Source organism: Dendropsophus ebraccatus, chromosome 6 (assembly GCF_027789765.1).
Source record: "Dendropsophus ebraccatus isolate aDenEbr1 chromosome 6, aDenEbr1.pat, whole genome shotgun sequence".
Classification (NCBI taxonomy): domain Eukaryota; kingdom Metazoa; phylum Chordata; class Amphibia; order Anura; family Hylidae; genus Dendropsophus; species Dendropsophus ebraccatus.
This window is the reverse complement of record NC_091459.1, coordinates 129,422,939-129,445,938: the sequence shown is the minus strand read 5'-3', so window position 1 is coordinate 129,445,938 and position 23,000 is coordinate 129,422,939. Positions and strand designations below refer to the sequence as shown.

Sequence of the window (23,000 nt, the reverse complement as noted above, 5' to 3'; positions counted from 1 at the left end):
TTTGCCTAGACTTCTGAATAGGAAACCATGGAAAGATTTACTTGTACAGTGATGCATAGGTTTCATCTAGATTCCCTAACAAAATATGTCTATTCTGCTTTTCTTAAAAAAAAAAAAAGAAAAAGAAAAGAAAAATGTTTCCCTATAATAATAAAAAAAGGAAATTCACCCAGCTTTCCTAGGCTACTAAATGGAAGACCAGTTGCCCAATGATTTATCTGTTTTCACCCAATTTCCTTAGACTCTGAGAAATCCACCCAACTTTCCTACACTACTGAATAGTAAACCAGTCTGGTTGTATAAAGATACATGGGCTGTCTTCCAGAATCCTTAGATTCCCTGACATGTAAATACTAGTGGGGAGATTTATCAAACATGGTGTAAAGTGAAACTGGCTCAGTTGCCCCTAGCAACCAATCAGATTCCACCTTTCATTGCTCATAGACACTTTGGAAAATGAAAGGTGGAATCTGATTGGTTGCTAGGGGCAACTGAGCCAGTCTCACTTTACACCATGTTTGATAAATCCCCTCCCCCCACTAGAGTCTGGTCCTAGATGCTGAAGAAAATAAAATCCACCCAGCTTTCCTAGATTACTAATGGGTAAACCAATACCCAGGGATTGCCACCTAGCTTTCCATGAATCCCTAATATTAAACAACCCTGTGTACAGCTACATGGTTTGTCACCCAGCTTTCCTAAATGTCTGAATGGTAAATTGGCCTGTGTATTATTACCATCCAGCTTTACTAGTCTCCTGAATGACAAGATACTTTACTTGTTCAGTAATTGACCTCTTGTAATTTTCTTATATTTCTGAATATTAAATTAATCATGTTATATATTGATACATGAGTTATCACCCAGCTTTCCTAGAATACTAAATGGCTAATTTACTAATTTATGTAAATGAACTGTTACCCAGCTTTCCTAGACTACGTAATAGAAGACTAGTCTGGATGGTTTCAACCATGTGTAGTATTGCAGGAATTGCCACCCAACTTTACTTGTCTCCTGAATGGCACACTAGTCTGGAGTCTAAAGTTTTCTTCTAGCATTGCTTAATCCACCTAGTTATGTAGAAACAGAGAATTTCTAACCCAGCTTTCCTAGACAACGGAAAGGTAAATTAACATGGTTGTTTAGGGACACTGCTTTTCTAGTCTTCTGAATAGTAAATTTAGTCTAGATGTGTATGTATATGTGGGTAGTCACCCAGCTTTCTGGAAACCCTGATAATAAACGAACCTGAGATGAATTTGTGATTTGCCTCCCATTTCCATAGGCAGATTACTCTTTTTGTCCTCAGGGTTCCAACATCCCCTGTGGACATCTGTACTGGCGGCCATCTTGGTTGCCACCCAGCTTTTTTCAGAACCTGAATTTTTAACAACCCCATGGGGGAGAGATATAGCAACCAATAACATATCAGCTTTAAAAAGGTACTCAGATGAAAAAAGAATTTTTAAATCACCCAGTGTCAGAAAGTTATGCAGATTTATAGTTTACTTCTATTTAATAATCTTAGATCTTCCAGTACTCATCAGCTGCTGCAGGAAGTGGTGTATTCTTTCCAGTCTCACACAGTGCTCTCTGCTGCCACCTCTGTCCATGTCAGGAACTGTCAAGAGCAGGAGAGATTTTCTCTGGGGATTTGTTACTGCTCTGGACAGTTCCTGACATGGACAGAGGTGGCAGCAGAGAGCACTGTGCCTGACTGGAAAAATACACCACTTCCTGCAGGACATACAGCAGCTGATAAGTATTAGAAGGCTTGAGATTTTTTAAACACAAGTAATTTACAAGTCTGTATAATTTTCTAAGACCTCTATGGAGTCCCCCTTTAAAAAAATGACAGCTGTAATCTGATTGGTGGCTATTGGCTACTGCTCCTATGCACCAGGTTTGACAAAGTGAATTACATATATTTCGCTGTTTTTTTTTTTTTTCATTTTTACCCATTCTTTCCTGGTTTTGACCCAAGCTGACAGATCCCAAACACCGAAGCGGAAATCGTCCGCCTTGTTCCCTCGGCAGATAATGAAAAATATTATTACTGAAGCCCCCAAATTGCAGAGAGATGTATTTCCAGATCTTCAATATGACACATTTCTGACACCAGACGTATCGGCTGCAATGAGAATATGTTCTAATTCTGAGCGAAAGGAATGTTGTTTTGAAGGGTATAGATATGATATCACGCCGCCTCGGGCGCTGCTGCGGCGGCTGCTGCTTCCATTTTTTTTTTTTTTTGTGTTGGAATTCGCTCTGTTATTCATTTTGCGTTTTTCTTTGAACTTTCTGTGTTTGAAGAGATGAATGCCAAAGTGCTGCATCTTACATAATGGCTCCTCTGTTAGACCTGATTTCCATTGAATGGCGTGCTATGATGTTTTATATAGAAACGGGGCTGATCAAAGGCGCGCGTGTCAGTGTCGCAGTCATTAGCAACTTCTCAAACCCCTCCGCTTACCATTCTCCTGAATACCTGAATTATCATATCTTTTAATATAAAAATTACAGCAACAAAAAAATTGTATATGGCGGGGGGGGGGGGGGGGGGGGCTGGGAGGGATGTTTTCTTGTCATTTTTTCGTTTAATTCTGGAGTGTAAACAAATCGGAATCTTGTTTTGTGTTGTGGATGACGGGACGGGTTTGGTAGCGGAGGGATGTCAGGTGTCTCTTTGTGTCTCTAGGTGAATAAGTGACGGAAAAAGGAGGGATCCAGCGTAGAGCTATACATGCAGTCAGAGGCCTCTAGTCTATATTCTAGTAGCCCAGCATGCAAAAGAAGTAAGCCAAGAGTCAAGGGTGATCGCTAAAGTTTTATTTATTTATTTTCTATCAGTTTTTTTTATCTATCTATCATCTATCTATTCTATCAATTATCTATTTATCTATCTATCTATTTTATCAATTATCTATCTATCTATCTATTTTATCAATTATCTATATCTATTTTATCACTTATCTATCTATCAATTATCTATCTATTTATAATCTATCTATCTCCTATCTATCTATTGCTCTATCGCTCTCTCTATCTCCTATCTATCAATTCTATTTATCTCCTATCAATAATCTATCTATCTATACTTCAGTCTGGAGTGCACTCAAAGACCCGATGCAAGAGTGCCAGCGACGGAGATTGGATCAAGTCTCCTCTTCAATATAGCCAAGAAATCGCAGCACATCCAAGTAGTGCAAAAAAAATCTGTGTCTTTATTTCATAGTAGCAAAATCGATAGGTGCAACGTTTCTGTCTCATCTCGAGACCTTTCTCAAGCAACAAACAAACATCTCTTATCCTTTTTATACATATGTCTGACAAAATCCAATTAATCAATAAGTGAACAAAACGTGAAACAGGTGTACAAATAAGGTTCCATCCGGAACACAATGTGTTACAGGAGATACATCAGTATCAGAAAAACATTCCGTATTCGTGATATATACAGGGTGATCAATTGTGTATATATACAAAATTACATAAAAGTGAAAAATTAACGGCGGAGTTCACTCACGCTAGTCACTGCTCTGTAAGGAAAAGCATAATTAGAACCAAGTAAAACCTCATGGATCGTCCACATGTATGTTGGTTTGTAAACATTCCTGTGCCGCATGCGCGAACCTGTGGAGTCTGATACGTCCAGGAGTGTAGTGGGAGGTCCAGGGCAGGAATCTGTCAGGTTGCCGTGATGATATCTCAAAGTCCATCAGGTAGGAACCGCGTCCACTGCAGTCACCATCTGAACACTGTCTTGCAGGGAGAGACAAGGAACTCCATCCTTTACACAGGGGTTATCCGGCTCGGTGACCGTCAGTCACGGGGACCGCAGCTGAACAGTCTATATAGATAGATGTCTATCTATATGTTAGTGTGCTGTAAGAGAGAACCCAGTGGGAATGATGAAGACGACTGGAGTTGTAGTTATTAGAATGTACCGGTCACTCAGGATCTCCCTACAGTTTGGTGTGGAGACGCAGCTAAAACGGAAATCGGGTTCTCAAGAAAATGTCTCACTCCCAGCAAGTTCTGTGTGCAAGCCCTATTCTGATTCATAGGGCTAATGCATGGAACTCACCCAGCATGGACTCGACCTGTCATCTGGGTCTCCTTACCAAACTGTAACCAAAAGTAACCTTTAATGTTCACTTACTCAGTTATCACAGTGATTACAAATGGTAGAGACGAGTAAACCTCCAGCACGTCGGTAGAAGGTGTTCTAGTGCAGGCTAGCTGGGTGTTGTATCCCTAGCCCACACAAACACATCTACCAGAAACAGTTTGTTCCTGTTTTGCAGTATGTAGACAAAATACATCTATTACACAGTTTCTTGGAACAACCGTACTCTACTATACAGTTCATTATAGACATCCCAATACAGAATACAGGCCCTTGTTCACAAAGTGTAGAAAGTCTTTTAGCCTGAGAGTCAGCTGGTCATTCTCCCTTTAAATGCTTCTGTTATTAGCAGGTAATTTGTAACCATACTTTTTTGTGTTGTTTAGATGGTGAACATCCTCTGTAAGTTTTCTACAAGGTAGTGGTATAAGTGTAATGGCTTCTTCTTTCCTTCTAGACAGAACCATACTAGTTGACATCGCCCTGCCTCCTCTCCGTGGTCTCTATGTAGTCGGAACTCTGGAATTTCCAGCAAACCTCAGCAATGAGCTAAGTGCTGCTTGTATCCTCATAGCAGGTGGACAGATAAGTGTAGGTGAGTATATACTGTACAATAACAGGGATTCCGATCTCCATTTGGCTACATGTAATGAGCTTAGACTATTCTAAGATAAAGCAAATAAATGGGTTATCCAGATGTCCTACATATAGTATATAAAGGGGCTCCATAATTGTCACCGACGTGGAATTCAGCTAAAATAGGGTTAGAGACAAAGGGGGAAATTATCAAGAGTTTTGAGCCTATTTTTCGGTGAATAATTGAATTTTTCACCCATTTTTGGTCTAAGTTCTATTTATGAAACAGTATTCGACCGGCGAATATTTTTTAGATGCGACTTTTTTTAATCTGCCTGTTTTGAGTATTCACCCAAAAGTTTGTATAATCTAGGATTAGCACCCAATTTATCATTTGCGACTTCTTAAAAAGTCACACAAACAGGTGCAGGCCTACGTCTGGTCAGTACCAGGTGAATATGATTGCGCAATTTTTGCCACTTTTTACTTAGATACATTTACTATGGCAGTGCTACATTGTAATGAATCAGTCACAAGCTGTTGGAACAAAATACACATCAGTCCCCATTAGAATAATTGCACTCATTAGACTCCTTAATAAATGTCCCACAAACATTTTGGCATCATAGAGACAAGTTCAGAAGTTTCATAGAACTATAGAGGACTTCGGCAGAAAAAGGCCCCCTTGTCCATATAGTTTGTCGTCCTGTAACATATATAAAGGATTTTCGTCATGACCCCCCTTTACTATATACAGATTCTAATCCTTAAACGGGTATTCCAGGTTATTTTAACATTTACCCTACATATTTGTCTTGTAATATAATTACTATGTCTCATTGGTTTCTATTACAATTTTTTCTCTTTCTTTCTATTTTTACTTTTGTCATGTGCTTCCGTGACGTCACCGGACCGAAAGTGTGGGGACTTCCCCGACTCAGCCGGCCGCTAGTTAGTTATGCACTTTCAAGCTATTAGAGCCTTACAAACGGCCCTCCCTGAGCACGGGACGTCACATGACGCCCCGTTCCAGAGCGGGCCTGTCAGTGTGGAGGAGGTCGCCGCCATCTCCTGTGCATTCATGCCGATCCCCCCGGCCCCCCTACCTGCTTAATCACGCCGATCCCCCCGGCCCCCCTCCCTGCGTAATCACTCCGATCCCCCCGGCCCCCCTCCCTGCGTAATCACTCCGATCCCCCTGGCCCCCCCTCCCTGCGTAATCACTCCGATCCCCCGGCCCCCCTCCCTGTGTATTCACTCCGATCCCCCCGGCCCCCTCCCTGCGTAATCGCTCCGATCCCCCCGGCCCCCCTCCCTGTGTATTCACTCCGATCTTCTCGGCCCCCTCCCTGCCTAATCACTTTGATTCACAGATCACTCACCCTCCGGTGTACTCCTGCTGCGGCGCTGGCCCCGGTCTCCACATCTTCTGCAAGCAGCCACACTCAGCTGACAGGCGAGTTTTATCGGGGAGATTGATAGGCACTCTGTACGGAGCAGGCAACTCTCTCCTGCACTCACACAGAGCGCCTGTCAGCTGAGTGTGTCTGCTTGCAGAAGATGCGGAGATCGGGGCCAGCACCGCAGCAGGAGTACACCGGAGGGTGAGTGATCTGTGAATCAAAGTGATTAGGCAGGGAGGGGGCCGGGGGGATCGGAGTGATTACGCAGGGAGGGGTCGGGGGATCTGAGTGAATACACAGGGAGGGGGGCCGAGGAGATCGGAGTGAATACACAGGGAGGGGGGCCGGGGGGATCGGCGTGATTATGCAAGGAGGGGGGCCGAGGAGATCGGAATGACTACACAGGGAGGGGGGCCGGGGGGATCGGAATGACTACACAGGGAGGGGGGCCGGGGGGATCGGCATGATTACACAGGAGGGGGGCCGGGGGGATCGGCATGATTACACAGGAGGTGGCGGCGACCTCCTCCACACTGTCAGGCCCTCTCTGGAACGGGGCGTCATGTGACGTCCCGTGCTCAGGGAGGGCCGTTTGTAAGGCTCTAATAGCTTGAAAGTGCATAACTAACTAGCGGCCGGCTGAGTCGGGGAAGTCCCCACACTTTCGGTCCGGTGACGTCACGGAAGCACGTGACAAAAGTAAAAATAGAAAGAAAGAGAAAAAATTTGTAATAGGAACCAATGAGACATAGAAATTATATTACAAGACAAATATGTAGGGTAAATGTTAAAATAACCTGGAATACCCCTTTAAGTCTTTCCTGATTCTTTCTAGTTTACCAATATACTTTTTTTGGTTGAGGTCTCCAGAACTGGACACAGTATTCCAGGTGTGATCTCACTAGAGCTCTACACAGCGTGATCACATCTCCTCTTCCTATTGGTTATACCTCTAGCTATACATCCCAGTCTACCATTACATATATACAGCCCAGCATACCATTATATATACAGCCCAACATACCATTATATATATGTATATATACACAGCCCAGTATATATATATATATATATATATATATATATATATAGAGAGAGAGAGAGAGAGAGAGAGAGAGAGAGAGAGAGAGAGAGAGATAGAGATAGATACACATATAGTGGTGCCTTGGATTACGAGCATAATTCGTTCCGGTGCCGTGCTTGTAATCCAAATCCACTCTTAAACGAAAGCAAATTTTCACCTAAGATATTATTGATATGCAGACAATTGGTTCAACACCACAAAAATAATTAGTTTTTTTATTCTGAATAAAAGTTACTGTACAGTATAGTAATCAGCATATGGAGTATAATGTATAGTGAGTGCATAAACCTGATAACACAGCAGCAGTTTGCAGATACAGAATGGAGCTGCTGATCCCCATAATGCAGTAGCATAGTACCACAGGCTAGAATAGAGAAGCAGGGCTGCTGTCAGAGGTCTGTGAGGTCACATGACAGCAATGGGGAAGGGGTGTGTTCAGCATGGACCAGTCAGGAAGTGAGAATAACAGAGCATTGCTGAAGAGACAAATGTTATATATAGCAGTATAGCAGCAGCACTGTGTATAGCTGAGTGTAAGTGGAGGCACATTATAGCAACAGTGTGTATAGCTGAGTGTAAGTGCAGGCACATTATAGCAGCACTGTGTATAGCTGAGTGTAAGTGCAGGCACATTATTGCAGGAAGTAGAGGATGTGAAACGCAGGGGCTGGCAGAGACTGCAGGGAGTATGAAGGAATGAGCAGGGCAGATGTGGGCACATACATGCAGCACTCTCTGCCTGGAGAAAGAGGGGTTACAGCTATAAAGACTTTACCACCACAGTCCTGTCCCCTGATGTAATCCCCAGCCTGAAGTGGATCTGCTATGATTTGGAAGGTGAGGGTACTTCCTGGGTCAGAGTACAGTGCTGTAGACCACGCTTTGCAGACCATGCCCCTCCCCCTCCCACCCAGCACAGGGAGCTCTTAAACCAAACCAATGCTCTTGAACCAAGTTACAATTTTGAAAAACTGTGAGCTCTTCTTGTAAAATGCTCTTAATCTATATATATATATATATATATATATATATATATATATATATATATATATATCCTAGATCCTTCTCTTCTGAAGTCTTTTTTGTCAACACAGAACTGCCGATATGATACTTGGATGGAGCATTCTTCCTCCCCAAGTGCATTATTTTACATTTGGAAACATTGAACTGCAGTTTTCATTGTTTTTCCTATGTCACTATCCTTACCTACCAAACCTTTTCCTATGTCACTATCCTTACCTACCAAACCTTCTCCTATGTCACTATCCTTACCTACCAAACCTTCTCCTATGTCACTATCCTTACCTACCAAACCTTCCTGAATGTCACTATCCTTCCCTATCAAATCTTCTCCTATATCACTAACTTTACCTACCAAACCTTCTCCTATGTCACTATGCTTACCTACCAAACCTTCTTCTATGTCATTATACTTACCCACCAAACCTTCTCCTATGTCACTATACTTACCTACCAAACCTTCTCCTATGTCACTATACTTACCTACCAAACCTTCTCCTATGTCACTAACCTTACCTACCAAACCTTCTCCTATGTCACTATCCTTACCTACCAAACCTTCTCCTATGTCACTAAGCTTACCTACCAAACCTTCTCCTATGTCACTATCCTTACCTACCAAACCTTCTCCTATGTCACTATCCTTACCTACCAAACCTTCTCCTATGTCACTATCCTTACCTACCAAACCTTCTCCTATGTCACTATCCTTACCTACCAAACCTTCTCCTATGTCACTATCCTTACCTACCAAACCTTCTCCTATGTCACTATCCCTACCTACCAAACCTTCTCCTATATCACTATCCTTACCTACCAGACCTTCTCCTATGTCACTAACCTTCCCTACCAAACCTTCGACTATGTCACTATCCTTACCTACCAAACCTTCTTCTATGTCACTTAGAAATAAAATAGTATAGCACTGAGTTAGCCAGAAAAATCCATGCGATAGTAAATACTTTTGATCAAAGTATTTAAGGAGTGATACCTTAATTGGCCAACAAAAATTTTGTTATAATTGTAAGCTTTTGGGATTCAAAAGATCCCTTCATCAGACATTTATCAACTTATCTGATAAAGAGATCTTTTAAATCCTGAAAGCTCACAATGATAACAAATTTTTGTTGGCCAATAAAGGTATCACTCCTTAAATACTTTGATCAAAACTATTTACCACCCTATGTCACTTAAAAACGTACTAAACCCTCATGGCTACCACTTGTAAACAGTCTCTGCTCGGAATATACACCTTTAACAACAGCCCTCTGATATCTATCCTTCAGACACAAATACACTGAGCTCTCCAGGGAGTAGGTTCTATGCTCAGTAACTTCTCTATCATCTCTTTATGGGGAACTGTATCAAAGTCTTTGCTGAAGTCCAGATAAGCGATATCCCCGGCACCACCTTCAGCCAACACTTTTGTGGCATAATCAATGAGATTAGTCTCACATGATCGGCCCGCAGTAAAGCCATGCTGGTTTGGATCCATGATATTATTAATTTTTAGGTGATCCACTTTCTTCTTTTTTAGAAGCGTTTCCATAAGTTTTACTACAGATGTTAGGCTAACTGGCCTGTAGTTACTGGGCTCTTCTCTACATCCCTTCTTGTGAATGAGTATAACATTGGCCATTCTCCAATCATCAGGAACATGTTGTTAGGAGGGACTGGTTATACAGATCTATTAGGGGGGCAGCAATCACAAATCAGTTTTTTAAGATTAGATCAGTTGTGGCACGGGTGCTGATTCCCCTACAATTATAAGAAGAGGCTGGGAGGTTCGTCCATCTAAGCACTTTCTCCCCATCTCACTATTCTATAGAAGGTCTAAAGTACCCATCTATCGCAGCAAGTAGACGACGGGGAGTAGAAGCACTCTGCTGAGTTATTGTTCTAGACATCAGGGGGGGGGGTAGATGACATGTCAAAACTTTTATTTCTTATATAACATAGCATAACTTTTTTTAGTTGACATTTTTAGTTTTTTCAGTTGACTCTAAAGTATCACCATATTGGCCCTAGGTGTATTGCTTGCTTTTTACTACCAGACCATCGCTCCATATCAGTGGTAGATATAGTACCTTAACAAGTGCCAACCACAGAACGCAGAAGAAACGTAATTTGAAACTCTTGTGCATAATTGGTAACAAAGCTTCACCTACTATGTGCCATTTATAATAGTTTTGTCTTAAGTTAAAGAGGGGGGTCTCAGGTACCAGGGCCTAGGCATGTTCCTCCATACCCATAGTTCCTTATATCAATGACCATCTCAGAGCCCTGTATATGTTCTAGCCATATTACTCCCGTTCTTGTGCCAGCCTCTTGCCCTATACATAGTAAGTACTACCCACAGTATCCACTTAACAGTGACAACCACACTGATCCATACCAGTGCAGTTTACAGTGTCTCCACATGTATATGAAGAGTGAAGTCTTTCAGTAAGCCCTTTTTTTATCTGAAAGTGGCACCATGGCGAATAAAAATGGCTGATTTTTTCCAAGCCAAGCAACGTCTTGTCTGGGTTATTGCTACTTTTCAGTGGGGCAAGAGAAGGGACAACCTTCCTAAAAAATATTTTCTCTGCAGTTTTAGCTCCACCTTGTTTCTTGCATGGAAGAATGAGGTGTATATACTGAGCAGAGGATGTACAGAAAAGCAGATGCCCCATGTCAAACATTTTATATTGCTAGATTTTACTACTCTTAACCGAAAGGCCTGGTATTTGTATGACCCTTGACATGACCCCTGGGCTAGCCCTCCACTCCTAGTTTGCTAACAATGCCTCTATGGACATACAGTAAGTACTGCACAGGTTCTAGCCAAGAGCTAGAGTCCCTCTTCTACAAAGACCCCATGGTCTGGTGGTCTTCCTGCACTTGTGTTCATAAATGGAAGGGTCTCCTTACAAACTGTTTGTCATTTATGTTTTTGGTATCCTCTAATTTGGGATTAGGTCACATAGACCATCTCTGGCACTAGGTGTAGGTCCTCTGCACCCACCAAACCACCTCTAGCCATAGAATTAGCACAAAATGGTTCTTTGTTGCTCAACATGGTCCTGGAGGATTTTTGCCCCAAAAAGCTATTTTTTGTGTTAATCTGTTGTCTTTTCTGGGGAATTTTTTTGCAAGATTTCTTTTCGATGTGCCATAAACCTTTAAAATAGCACAAAGCTGAAACTAATTTCTGTTATGTCTCACTCAATCTAGATAATTCCAGTCCCTGTCCATTATTATATTTTTCGAGCTAACTCTATAGACATGTGTTAAATTGTAGCTAGGCAATTCTTCTTTCAGGGCTGAGTTTTCCAGACCCCCAAGTCAACATTCGGCCCCCATCTGTCCTTGTCCGTTGTTTAAGGCCCCTAAGGGAATTTTCCTTCCAGCCCATCTGTCCAAGTTCCACCACACCCTAAAGAAATCCTAACATAGTGCAGATAATGAGGTATTTTGGTAAACAACTTTAATAGAAATTGACATCCCTATTGGTGAATCCATACTTGAGCCTCGTAGCCCTTCTTCCATGTACGCGTTTGTTGCTGAACTCACCAATGAAACGCGGCAAACATATGACTTTATGACTTAGCATCAGATCCAGAAGGCTGGATGCTGTCTCATATCTCAATCATACTACTGCTGACATGAAAAGCCACAAGCTATATGAAATGGTTCTGACTTGCTTCGAGTGACAGGGGAACAATTTTAGTTGTTGATTTGCCTAATTATGTTTAGATGGTTGCACGGATTGCTCGCAATGAATGGAGTCTGAGCAAAAAATACCATATTCAGTCTTCTAAGGTGTAACTAATGGTCCATCACCAAATTAGGTGGTTCAGGTGGAAAGAGGGGATGAAGGAGGTTTTGAAAACAGAAGATCACATATGATCGATGGAACCTGCCACTCCCCCCCATAACAGTTGACCAAACATTTCTTGTATATAATGTGACAACAATGTGAATATTTTTCCCCAAAAAACAATCAGCTTTACCAGTTAAATGGTTGACTGTATTATAATATGGCCAACCAGCTTTCTTACACTGCTAAATGGGAAAATTCCACCCTTAAATGTCTGTCTATACCTTCTAAGCCCTTTAAAGTCATACCCTTGAAACAATACGGGAATGGTTTTCTTTCTCTATAAGTGGCATTTAAAAAAAACTATGCAACATATTTTTGTCTGTCCTCTAACAGAGGGAAATTTTGGATCTTAAGACTTTAAGTACATTGTGAATCATCAGTTTGGGTTATCGAAACAAAAAGAAAAGTACCCAAGAAGAATGTGCCTTTTAGCAATGAGCGAACCTTGAGCACGTTAGGGTTTGCCAAACCCAAGTGTGCGGCATTTGATTACCAGTGGCTGAAGAAGTTTGATGAAGCTCTTAGACTGCCTAGAAAACATGGATACAGTCTGTGGCCTATGGCTGTATCCATTTTTTCCAGGACTCCCTAGGGCTGCATCCAACTTCTTCCTTGTGCGTGAGGTTCTCTCTATTGCCTTTATCTTGAGGGATACCATAGAAATTTTAAAAGTGCTATAGGTGGACTCTCACAGTAGCAGGAAGAAGAAGTAGAAGTTGCTTCCAACTGTCTGGAAACCCAGTGCCAACTTGATAGAAGATGCCATGCAAGATTTTCTTAGAAATAAAAAAAAAACAATGGAATTTGTGACAGTAATGGAGCCTGTGAACTTTAGAAGGACATGTACAGACGAGCGATGAATTAGCAGGGTAGTTTAGTAATAAAATTTGGAATAAGGCATTTCAAGGGTTATTTCTCTCTACCTCAGGTCCATATCCATCTCCAATTTGGGTTTCTTTCACTCAATAATAGTACCAATGCAATTTTCAGTCCAGCATCCGTAATATTTCTGCCTGTGATTGCTCTGACTAGGCTTCTATGATGCAGTAAGGTTCCAGTTACATTTCGGATCTCCTCAACCATGTCAGGATACTGTAATAAATAGTCTGATGTATATCTCAAAGCTCCCATGGAATTCTCGTAGACAAAATGTTATCAGGGTCTAAAAGGATCAGGGACATGACCCCAAACCATAGATTTTAACCCCCACCCTAAAACATATATTGAAGATGACATAATTATAAAGCTATTCCTAAAACCCAATAGGTTACGGGTCCATCAAGATGGTTAAACCATGGACTTAATGAATGGTGATCTAACAGTAAATGAGCGTTTTTGTTGGCTAGTCATTGGCTTAATTACACACAGCAATAATTATCCTGTTTAACCAAAAATCACTCAGTAAAAGGTCTTTTAGGTAAATATTGTCATCTGTACAATGTCTCTGCATATTATTTTATCCAGAAACATGTATCCATGTATCCAACAGCCCTGCCTCCAATAATCTATGCTGTCACTAATGATAATGTATATTTAGTATAGCATACCTCTGAAAAATAGTCATGCTTGGACCAAAAAATAGCACGCTATAAGGACCACATAATACCTCCACATCAAGACCAGATATTTCTTCTATATCTTAAATGCCAGTATAAATAGAGATATTACCATACAGGGTCCATATAGTGGTAACATGCCATCACTATGTTGTATAGGAAAGGAACAGCACGCACAAGGTAGAGAAGTATAGAGTAGTAGTATAGAGAGAGAACCGGCACTCACCAACATTTGTGGATGCTTATTTATTCATTCAGTGATGCATAGATGCAATAGATACATGGAGTACGTGTTTCGGCTAACAAGCTAAACGAGCTGGTGAAGGCTTGTTAGCTAAAAAGTGTACTTAATGTATCTATTTCATTGATGCTTCACTGAATGAATTAGCATTAACGACCGTTGGTGAGTGCCGGGTCTTTCTTTAAAGCTGTAAACTTGGACACATGATGTCTTCTTTGATGAGAGTCATTCACTTACCTTTTCTACACTTTCTGGCCCAGACTGCCATTATGACTTCTCCAGCCAAACTGGACATTGCACCTAGAGATTAGTGAACTTTTAAAAGTTCAATTTGGCAGGGTTCAACAAACTAAATGTTGAAAAAGTCCGGGGCCTTTTAGCAAGTTCGCTTATCAGTACTCACCTGTCCATGCTCCCCGATGCCGACCACAGCTCCACTTCCTGAGATGTGAGTGACAGCCCGCTAAACCAATCAATGGCCACAGCACTGTCCCATCTGAGTCAGTCAGTGATTGCCCGAGCGGGCTGTCACTCTTTTCTTGGGAGTGACAGCCAGCTTATCCAATTAATGGATGTGCCGCTGTTCCGTCTAAGTCAGTGATTGGCTGAGCAGGCTAGGGGCCACTTCCATCACCAGAGACCTATAGGAGCGCAGATGGGTGAGTATACCTTTTTCATATGTGTATCAAATTTTGCATCCACTATCTTACACATTTTGCACAAAGTCCGTTTCGTACTGAACTGAACTTTTTGCAAGGTTGTAACAAATCTCAGTTGAGGTCAGTTTGCAGTGCCCTAGAAATGGTAAAAGTGGGGCAAACCACCACAAGCTTTCGTATTAGAAACACATCGGCATGCCCCTACAAACTCTGTAAAACTATACAACTTCTTCATCACCGCTGATTTTTGTTGATGGCCAAAGGAAGCTAAGCCTTACTGGTTGAAAAAGTGGGGAATATTTGTTGAAAGTTCACTCTTCAATGTGAGATATGATCCAGTTTTCATTGTCATGCTTTTATATAGGCATGTTTTTATGTGCCAGTAGCTATGTCATGTGCAAGACAAGGATGCACAAGGACAGGTGTAACTATAGGGGTGCATAGGGTTCAGTTTCCCCAGTGTCCTGGAGCCTAAAGGCAACCCCAGGTCGGGATACCAATACTATAAATGATCTTTAATATAAGGGCTTTCCTTTGTATTGGGGCCCAGGAGCTTCATGTTATACCTCTGTGCCAGGAGGTGGGGCAGGTCTGTGGTCTTGTCCAGGGATGGCCCGAAGCCGAACGCTCGGCAGCAGATTCCCGCGGGAGATCCAGCGGGAGTAACGCCTGGAAAACTGGGATACAGCCTATGGCTATGGCTGTATCCCAGTTTCCCAGGCGGTCCAGACAGCGGACCAGTCCAGACGGAGCAGGCAGACAGCGGGAATCATTACCAAGGGTTTGGGTTCGTACGAACCCTAACCGAACTCGGTTCGGACCATCCCTAGTCTTTTCTCTATAAGACCATCCCCTGAAACATATATAAATCCCACCATGTTAGCCCACAATACCCTGTTCTTTTCTATAACCTGAAATCAACACATGCAAAAAGTTACTTGTGAGGTCACAAATGAAGCTTTGCAAGACAATTTTCCACTTTTCCAACCCATAAATAATTTTTAGAGGCCATTTTCTAGATAATTTAACCCAAGGGATATTTTTTATGTATTTATTATATACACACACATTCTTTTTTACTACATTTGGCAAAGAACAGAATACGTCTGCATACTGCCGAAAACAACCTGATCCTTATTCCCCTCACACTCCGCAGATTTCATTCCCGTGCTAACCTCAAATTTGTTTTTCTTCCTAACAAGAAACATATCTATTCCTCCCCTATTGAAATGTTACGGAAAACGTCTCTTTTCACCTTATTTAGACGTCTGTACCGACTTTGAGATGTCTTGATACCGCAAGATTTTTCCCATTTTACTTTTTTTTTTCTATTTTTGTACATATTATATATATATATATATATATATATATTTATATATATATATATATATATTTTTATTTATTTACTTTTTATTTTTTTATGTTAAAATTTATATTTCCCCCCAATATATTTATTTCCAAGTCTGTTGTATAATGGATTTAATCCCTAACCAAAGGAATGCGAAAGTCTTGTGCTGGACTTTAAATAAATTCCCTCTGGGCAAACACTGTCCTACTTCTCTCTCTCTCAGCCGCCGCAATATCTGTTTGGAACATGGTAATGTTAATAAAACTATAAACTAACATCATTGAGATTAAGGAAGTCATAATCATTTTTACTGTCAGGGCTGGCAATACGAAGCCAAAGTTATTAGTTGAGTGAATTATAAAACACACCAGATATATGATCTGCTCTCCTTCCTTCTCATGTACTCCATGAAACAATAATTAGTCATTTTTATTTGCTACGGAAATTATTACAAAGACTCCATCGCCGACAACCGAGACCCCCCACCCCCACGTACCTCGGCTTCTCGTTTTTCTTTTTGTTTCCCATTGTAGACAGAAGGCTACTGTATTAATATAGATTTGACAAGTTAGGAGCTTAAGTACAGATTTCAACATCCATTTATTTAAGTAGACGCCATTTTTCAACCCTGCATTCTTCTCTCGTACGAGATGTTTATTTTATGTCCTGCGGTTTGAGCCCCGAAGAGATGACATAATGTAAGTGCCATGAGTTCTTTGAAAAAAAAGAAAAAATACTTCTAAATTACGATGGAGATTTATTGGCATGATAAATACAAGTGTGCATACATATATAATTATTATTGGCAGATACGAATGGGTATGAGCATACATAGACTTTATATGAAGTTTATATTTTATTCACTTTAATTTATTATATTTTATTACCTTAAGTATTTTTTTTATTACATAATTTTATAAATATTTTATGTTTAACTTTAGTTTTTTTATTACGTTATTTTAATTATATTAATTTATTTGTTTTTTATATTATATGAATCAAATATATACATAAAATATGTGTGTGTGTGTGTATATATATATATATATATATATATATATATATATATACAGGGGCGTAACTACCACTGTAGCAGCCATAGCGGCTGCTATGGGGCCCACCACATCAGGGGGCCCCATTGCCTGCTCTTGCAAAATGTTGAGCCCCCTGAGCTGTAATCATTTGGAGCACCAGGTGGTCAAGTGGGCCTTCAGGGTTCTCCAAATGTCCCTTTAACTGTAAGAACTCCTGACGAGCACTAGCAGTTATGACTACACTTGGTGGCTTAGTGGTCAGTCAGGAAGGAAGGAAGGGGGGACCAATCAAAAGTTTGCTATGGGGCCCAGCCATTTCTAGTTACGTCCTTATATATATATATATATGCCTTTGTTTGTATGTGTATGTATATGTGTATATGTGTATATATATATATATATATATATATATACATACATACATACATACTCACACACACATGTATAAAATTAGATCTTTATTATATTATTTAAATTACTCATAATTTTAGTTATTTTTTATTGTATTCTGATTGATTACATTTTAGTTATATATAAAATATATATATATATTTCTATTATATTCTAATGTCAGTTCAAATGTGAAGTCAATATATATATATATTGAATTAAACATTAGATATGTTTTCATCAATTTTGTAATTCACTGTAGCCCTCATCCACATGGCTGTATTAGGTCCGATTTACAAATTTGCAGTCAACCGCATTTGTGTGGATTCATTAAAATAGGTGCCGCAAATGTAGGCCGTATAGTGGCTTACCTGGCTCCAACACAGACCTGTAACACCTACGGGTGTGTGTATTGGGCCACAGAAATGAATGGGCAGTTAGTCTGTCCATATTTGCAGGTCTGCAAATGTATACAGAATAAATAGATGTGAAAAGGGGCTTTATGGTTTGATACAACCTACTAGTTGCCCGTGTCCTTACCTGTATTCAAAACAAAGTAGCGGAGGGGTAACCGCCATACCCCCAGCTTCTTTGTTTTGAATACAGCTGTGGATACGGCACATGAACCATGGTTTTAGAGTAATTCCTTTGGAGCCACTGTAAAGAGCCACTCTCACTGTAAAGAGCTCTCTCCCACAGCTCTATTCATTCCTATGGAGCTAGTGGGGTGAACCGAGTGTTGTACTCGGCTCTTTCTGATGGCTCCACAGAGAATGAATAGAACCGTGGGAGAGAGCTGAGTACATCACTTGGCTCTTTACAGTGGCTCCAAAGGAATGACTAGAGCCATGGTTCGTGTGCACTATTCAGAGAAGGTGGGGGCCGATCTGGAGATTTGGAGATCCGCAGAATTCGGTCCTTCCAGAGACACTATTTTGCAGACATGTAAATACCTCCTCTGGCTTCATTCACACATCAGTATCAGCAAATACTGAATCCTTTGCAGCCCATTAATTTCTATGGTGCTATTCATACATCCTGTCAATTTGCAGATCTGCAATCCGCCACGCCATAAGAATAGGACAGGATGTAATTGCGGTATGGACACGCCAACAGAATTCTATGGGAGCCTCCGCATCTTGTGAAGAACACCTAAGTGCTCTGCAAAACCATTCGCAATTGCTTTCTGCAATTCTTTGACATCACCATTTAGTGACTCTGTACCCACAATCTGTCCCCCCCAAACCACTTGTACCTTCAGATAACTGCTTTTAATCTAAGATCTGTCCCCGGGGCTGCCAGTTTTAAAGTTATTTTTTAGGACAATAACTGCATCACCTGCCGAACAGACTGCAGGACAGATCTTGGATTAAAAGCAGCTTTCCGAAGGTACAAGTGGTTTTGGGGGGTCAGATTGTGGGTACAGAGTCTCTTTAAGCTTCTCCTGGCTGGTTGGGACAGCTAATAACATCATTTTTTTCATTTTATGCCACCACCACCTCCCCACCCCTTTATTTTTATTTTTTTTTGCGGATCTGCACAATACTGATGCACTATAGATGCGGATTGCGAAGAAAAAATGCTGCTCACGAATTTCATCCTTGAAAATATACTGGAGTGTGAATGGATTTCTAGAGACTTCAATTTTTTAAAAGAAAGCAACATATTTTAGGAACATTCCAAAAACTTTACTGTATCTACTTACAATGTCCCTTCTATCATCCATCTTTTCCTAACGGAGTGAAAAAAAAATATTAATACTGATTAAATTTCATATATCTGTCAACTATATATATAAGCTTATAGAGCACTCCAGCCAACACATTGCTATGCATAGATGCAATCATGAATCTGATCCATTGCAGTTTAGTAAAGTTCGGTATACAATCCTCTCTTATGCTGCGTTTACACGGAACGATTATCGTGCGAATTTGCACAGTAACGATGGAATCGTACGTGTAAACGCAGCGAACGATCAAGCGATGAGCGAGAAATCGTTCATTTTGATCTTACATGTTCTAAAATCGTTGTTCGCAAAAAATTCACAGATCGTTCCGTGTAAACAGTCGTTCACCGATTTTTCCTATGTGCGAGATGAATTTTCTGTACAATATATCGTTCCATCTAAACGCTGATCGTTATGAATAAGAAATCGTTACTTCTAAATCGTTAATCGTACAATCGGGCGAATTATCGTTCCGTGTAAATGCAGCATATGTCTTTGCCATCTTTCACCCAGCCAAGACAACTTTGTTTTTCTACTTGTGGAACCTATGGTCCTTCATCATCCATCATCCCTGGACAGCCAAAGCTTTAGCTGTCCATGCATGATTAAAATATCTTAAAATATCTTATAAATAGCTGGAGGGCCACAGGTTCCCCACCACTTCTATACAGAAAGGTAGACACCTTATAGGTTATCATACACAGGATGGAATGGCTCTATAAGCCCCCTCATTGATAGGGGAGAATGGCTTTGAACGTCAATTACTGCCCCAGCATAACCAGAAAACATGCAGCATATCATATAAAGTGTACCTGTCACTTAGAGACATTCTTCTGTGTTCATCAGATCAGCAGGGAGAAGCCCACAGCCATGCTCTTCACTCCTCTACCCCACTGCAATCTCCTTCCAATGTCATTAAACAGGCTCCATATACTTATAAAGGGGACTGTCTAGGCCGGTAACTGAAAGGAGACTGAATTTTTTGGTTGGTGGTGAAGACACCCTGCAACATGTTAAAAGTTTTCTTAAATGACAGGGACACTTTAAGGCAATAAACCACGTATAAAAATGAAAAACTATGGTGGTGTTACATTTCTTCCATTAAAATCTATGCATTAGCATTTTATCAGAAAAAAAGAACAATGCAAAACAAAGGGGAAACATGGTAGAAAAGTACAAAAGAAGTTACAATACATTTTATAAGAAAAAATAAATAAATAAAAATAAATATATATAGTCCAAAAGTCTTCAACTCATTATGAAAAGAGTAAAATCTTGATTCTTCAGGGAGACAATGGTGCTGACCTTTACAGGGTTAAATAAAGTGGTAATAAAACACTCTTAGATCACTTTGGTTTCTTTAAAAACGTATTGGTGTGGTCACGGCTGAAAAGGGTCAGATTCTAAAATATCACACTGAACTTTTTTCCCTTTTTGCTTATAAAATGGTAACATATTTCACAGCTCTGTGCAGAATTTGTCCCTATTCCCATGAGTATATGCCGCTAATAGAACTCACAATTAGTGTTGGGTAGTGTTGGGCGGAGTTGCCGAACTATTCAGGTTTGGCATCGATCTTCAAACCCAATAGCTTAGCATTTGATTTCCGGCATCTGGAGAAGTTGGATACAGGGCTAGGGAGTCCTGGATAACACGGATACAGCCATAGGCCATAGGCTGTACCCATGTTTTCCTGGCAGCCCTAGGGCTGCATCTATGCCGGGAGTCAAATGCCAAGCATTCAGGTTTGAGGACATTGCCTAAACCAAACAGTATGGCAGCTCCGCTCGACATGATTCACAATCTAAATTTGCTTAAGACTCGGGCTGCTAAACTACATAACTCATAAAATTCACAATGCAATCCCATTCACTTATATGAGTGATGGTGTTGCGTGACCAGGAAATATGGCACAGTCGCCTTAGGCACCTCTTAGTTTTCTTTTGAAATTAAGGAGGACCACCAAACCCATGGAGAACATCCAAAACCTATGCAGATCTTGCACTTGGCCAGATTTAAATCAAAGAGCCTGCAAGGCAACAATGCTAAGCACCATGCATGGTCTGGCTCCAACTCAACCAGTTTGGGTGCGTTTGGGTGCCAACTTATCTATAGGATTTGCCATGCCACACGGTCTTTATCAAAAGTTGGGTGGTGGATGCATATTACTAGTGTGCTACCATTTTCTTCACCTTGATCTTAATTGGGAAAGAGCCGAATCTGCCTCCAGTAACCTCCATTGGTAGTTGATCTCCCTCTACATCTGTGGGACTCAGAGGGTTTAGCGGAGTCTAATGTATATCGCTTAACACAGTTGAATGACAAAATATGTTGTAAAAATAGTAAAAAAAAACAAACAAAACAATGTCCAGTATATTTTTCAAAAACATCCTTATCCTGATTTCTCTTACTTTACAGGAACATCTCGACAACCTCTACAACGTGAACAGAGAATCCGGATTCTGCTCCGTACATCCACAGGGGTCCATTGCGACCGTCTCAATGGCCTACACGTGTCCCCCGGAGTCATTGGTAATAGAAGACAAAAAAAAAAAAAATCACTCCTAATAGACAGTCTGCTTGACAAAGCCAATATGGTAGCGCTCAAAGCCCAAATTACTGTTAGCCTGATGACTTGCGAGTATATTATAAACTATCTGCATGGGCTCCTCTCCCTTTTTTATGACAGGATAAAGCATATTTGAAAACCTATGCTCATGTTTTATTTAATTTTTTTTATATTGTATCTAGTGGTTGCCTGACTGTAGTTGTGTCATTTGCATAATTATTGCATTAGGAAGCAAATGGGAGATTGGCTGAAAATAGCCCTTAAGCACTTACTCTATTTTAAACTGCTCTGCGTTGCCCCGGTGCTTGATTTCCTACACAGCGGATATGCAAATAAGAGCATAATATCACTTGCACATGTTTGCTTAAAGGGACATACATAAGTCTTGGAAAAGTACACACCGATATATTAATCTCATTGACCATGGAAAACACCTAGCCCGACTGACATGGGACATTGGGTCGAGAGACTTCAGGGGTTAATAACACTCGGAATTGCTAAAAGTTAGATGAAATTAAGATTTCATGATTCCTACAGGTATATTATCAACATTATGGAAAATTAATTTTGTATACAACCGTCATGAGTGGCATCACCTTACCTAGAGCGATGATGTAAACCAGTCATGGGGAGCGGAAAAGAATCTTCTCAATGACACCACTGGATAGGAGTCAAGCTCCGAACCCATAGGCATAACCTCAGGCTTATAGGTCATAGGGCAAAATGGGTAACAGGGCCCCTGGATCATGTGATGCTCATAATTTAAGTGTGTTGGTCCCCTTTGATTGCCACCTGAGCAACCCCTATATCTACGTCCTGAATAGTGATATAGTTTTGTATATTATAAAGGGGTATTCCATCCTAAATTATGTTATCTCATGCACAGAATAGGGGATGTGTGAGAAAGTTGGGAGTCTGACACATAGGAAATGCCAGCTCAGGCAATCACTGGCTGTAGAAAAGATCAGAAAGCACTCAGATGCCAGGACTGACAATGTAGGAATGGCAGATTTAATTGACGTGGTACGCTATAGTGACGAGTTCAGTGTGCCCTCTGTGCACTCTTTATATAGTAGATGGTGCCCTCTATGCATCCTCGATAAAGTAAATGGCCCTCTGTGTAGGTCCCCTCATAGTAGATACTGCCCTCTGTGCCCACCCCCCTATAATAGACGGCCTCCCTGTGTAGGTCTCCCTATAATATATAACCTTTGGTGTAGCCCATAAAATAGATGACCCCTCATGTAGACTCTTTGTAGACCCTCTTTAGTAGATGATCCCCGGTGTAGACCCCCTTTAGTAGCTGGCCCTCTGTGTAGTGCCCCCTTTAGTAGATGGCCCGCTGTGTATTGCACCCCTTAGTATATGGTACCCCGGATAGCCACCTGAACCACCCACAT

At 40.9% G+C, this 23,000-nt stretch overlaps 1 protein-coding gene and 1 long non-coding RNA gene across 2 annotated transcripts in view; one reads left to right on the top strand and one right to left on the bottom strand.

Moving 5' to 3' along the window:
* The window catches only part of PKHD1 (PKHD1 ciliary IPT domain containing fibrocystin/polyductin), a 340,735-nt gene that overhangs the window by 232,399 nt on the left and 85,336 nt on the right, over positions 1 to 23,000 (top strand). The window contains exons 54-55 of the mRNA XM_069974284.1: positions 4,587 to 4,724; positions 21,450 to 21,668. Coding sequence (XP_069830385.1) covers positions 4,587 to 4,724; positions 21,450 to 21,668 — 357 coding nt within the window. The remainder of the gene's footprint in view (positions 1 to 4,586; positions 4,725 to 21,449; positions 21,669 to 23,000) is intronic.
* On the bottom strand, positions 16,507 to 20,028 carry LOC138796056 (uncharacterized). The gene is made up of 3 exons (XR_011363704.1): positions 19,844 to 20,028; positions 19,011 to 19,037; positions 16,507 to 16,595 (listed from the first exon to the last, which is right to left on the bottom strand). It is a non-coding gene; the product is annotated as an uncharacterized lncRNA (long non-coding RNA).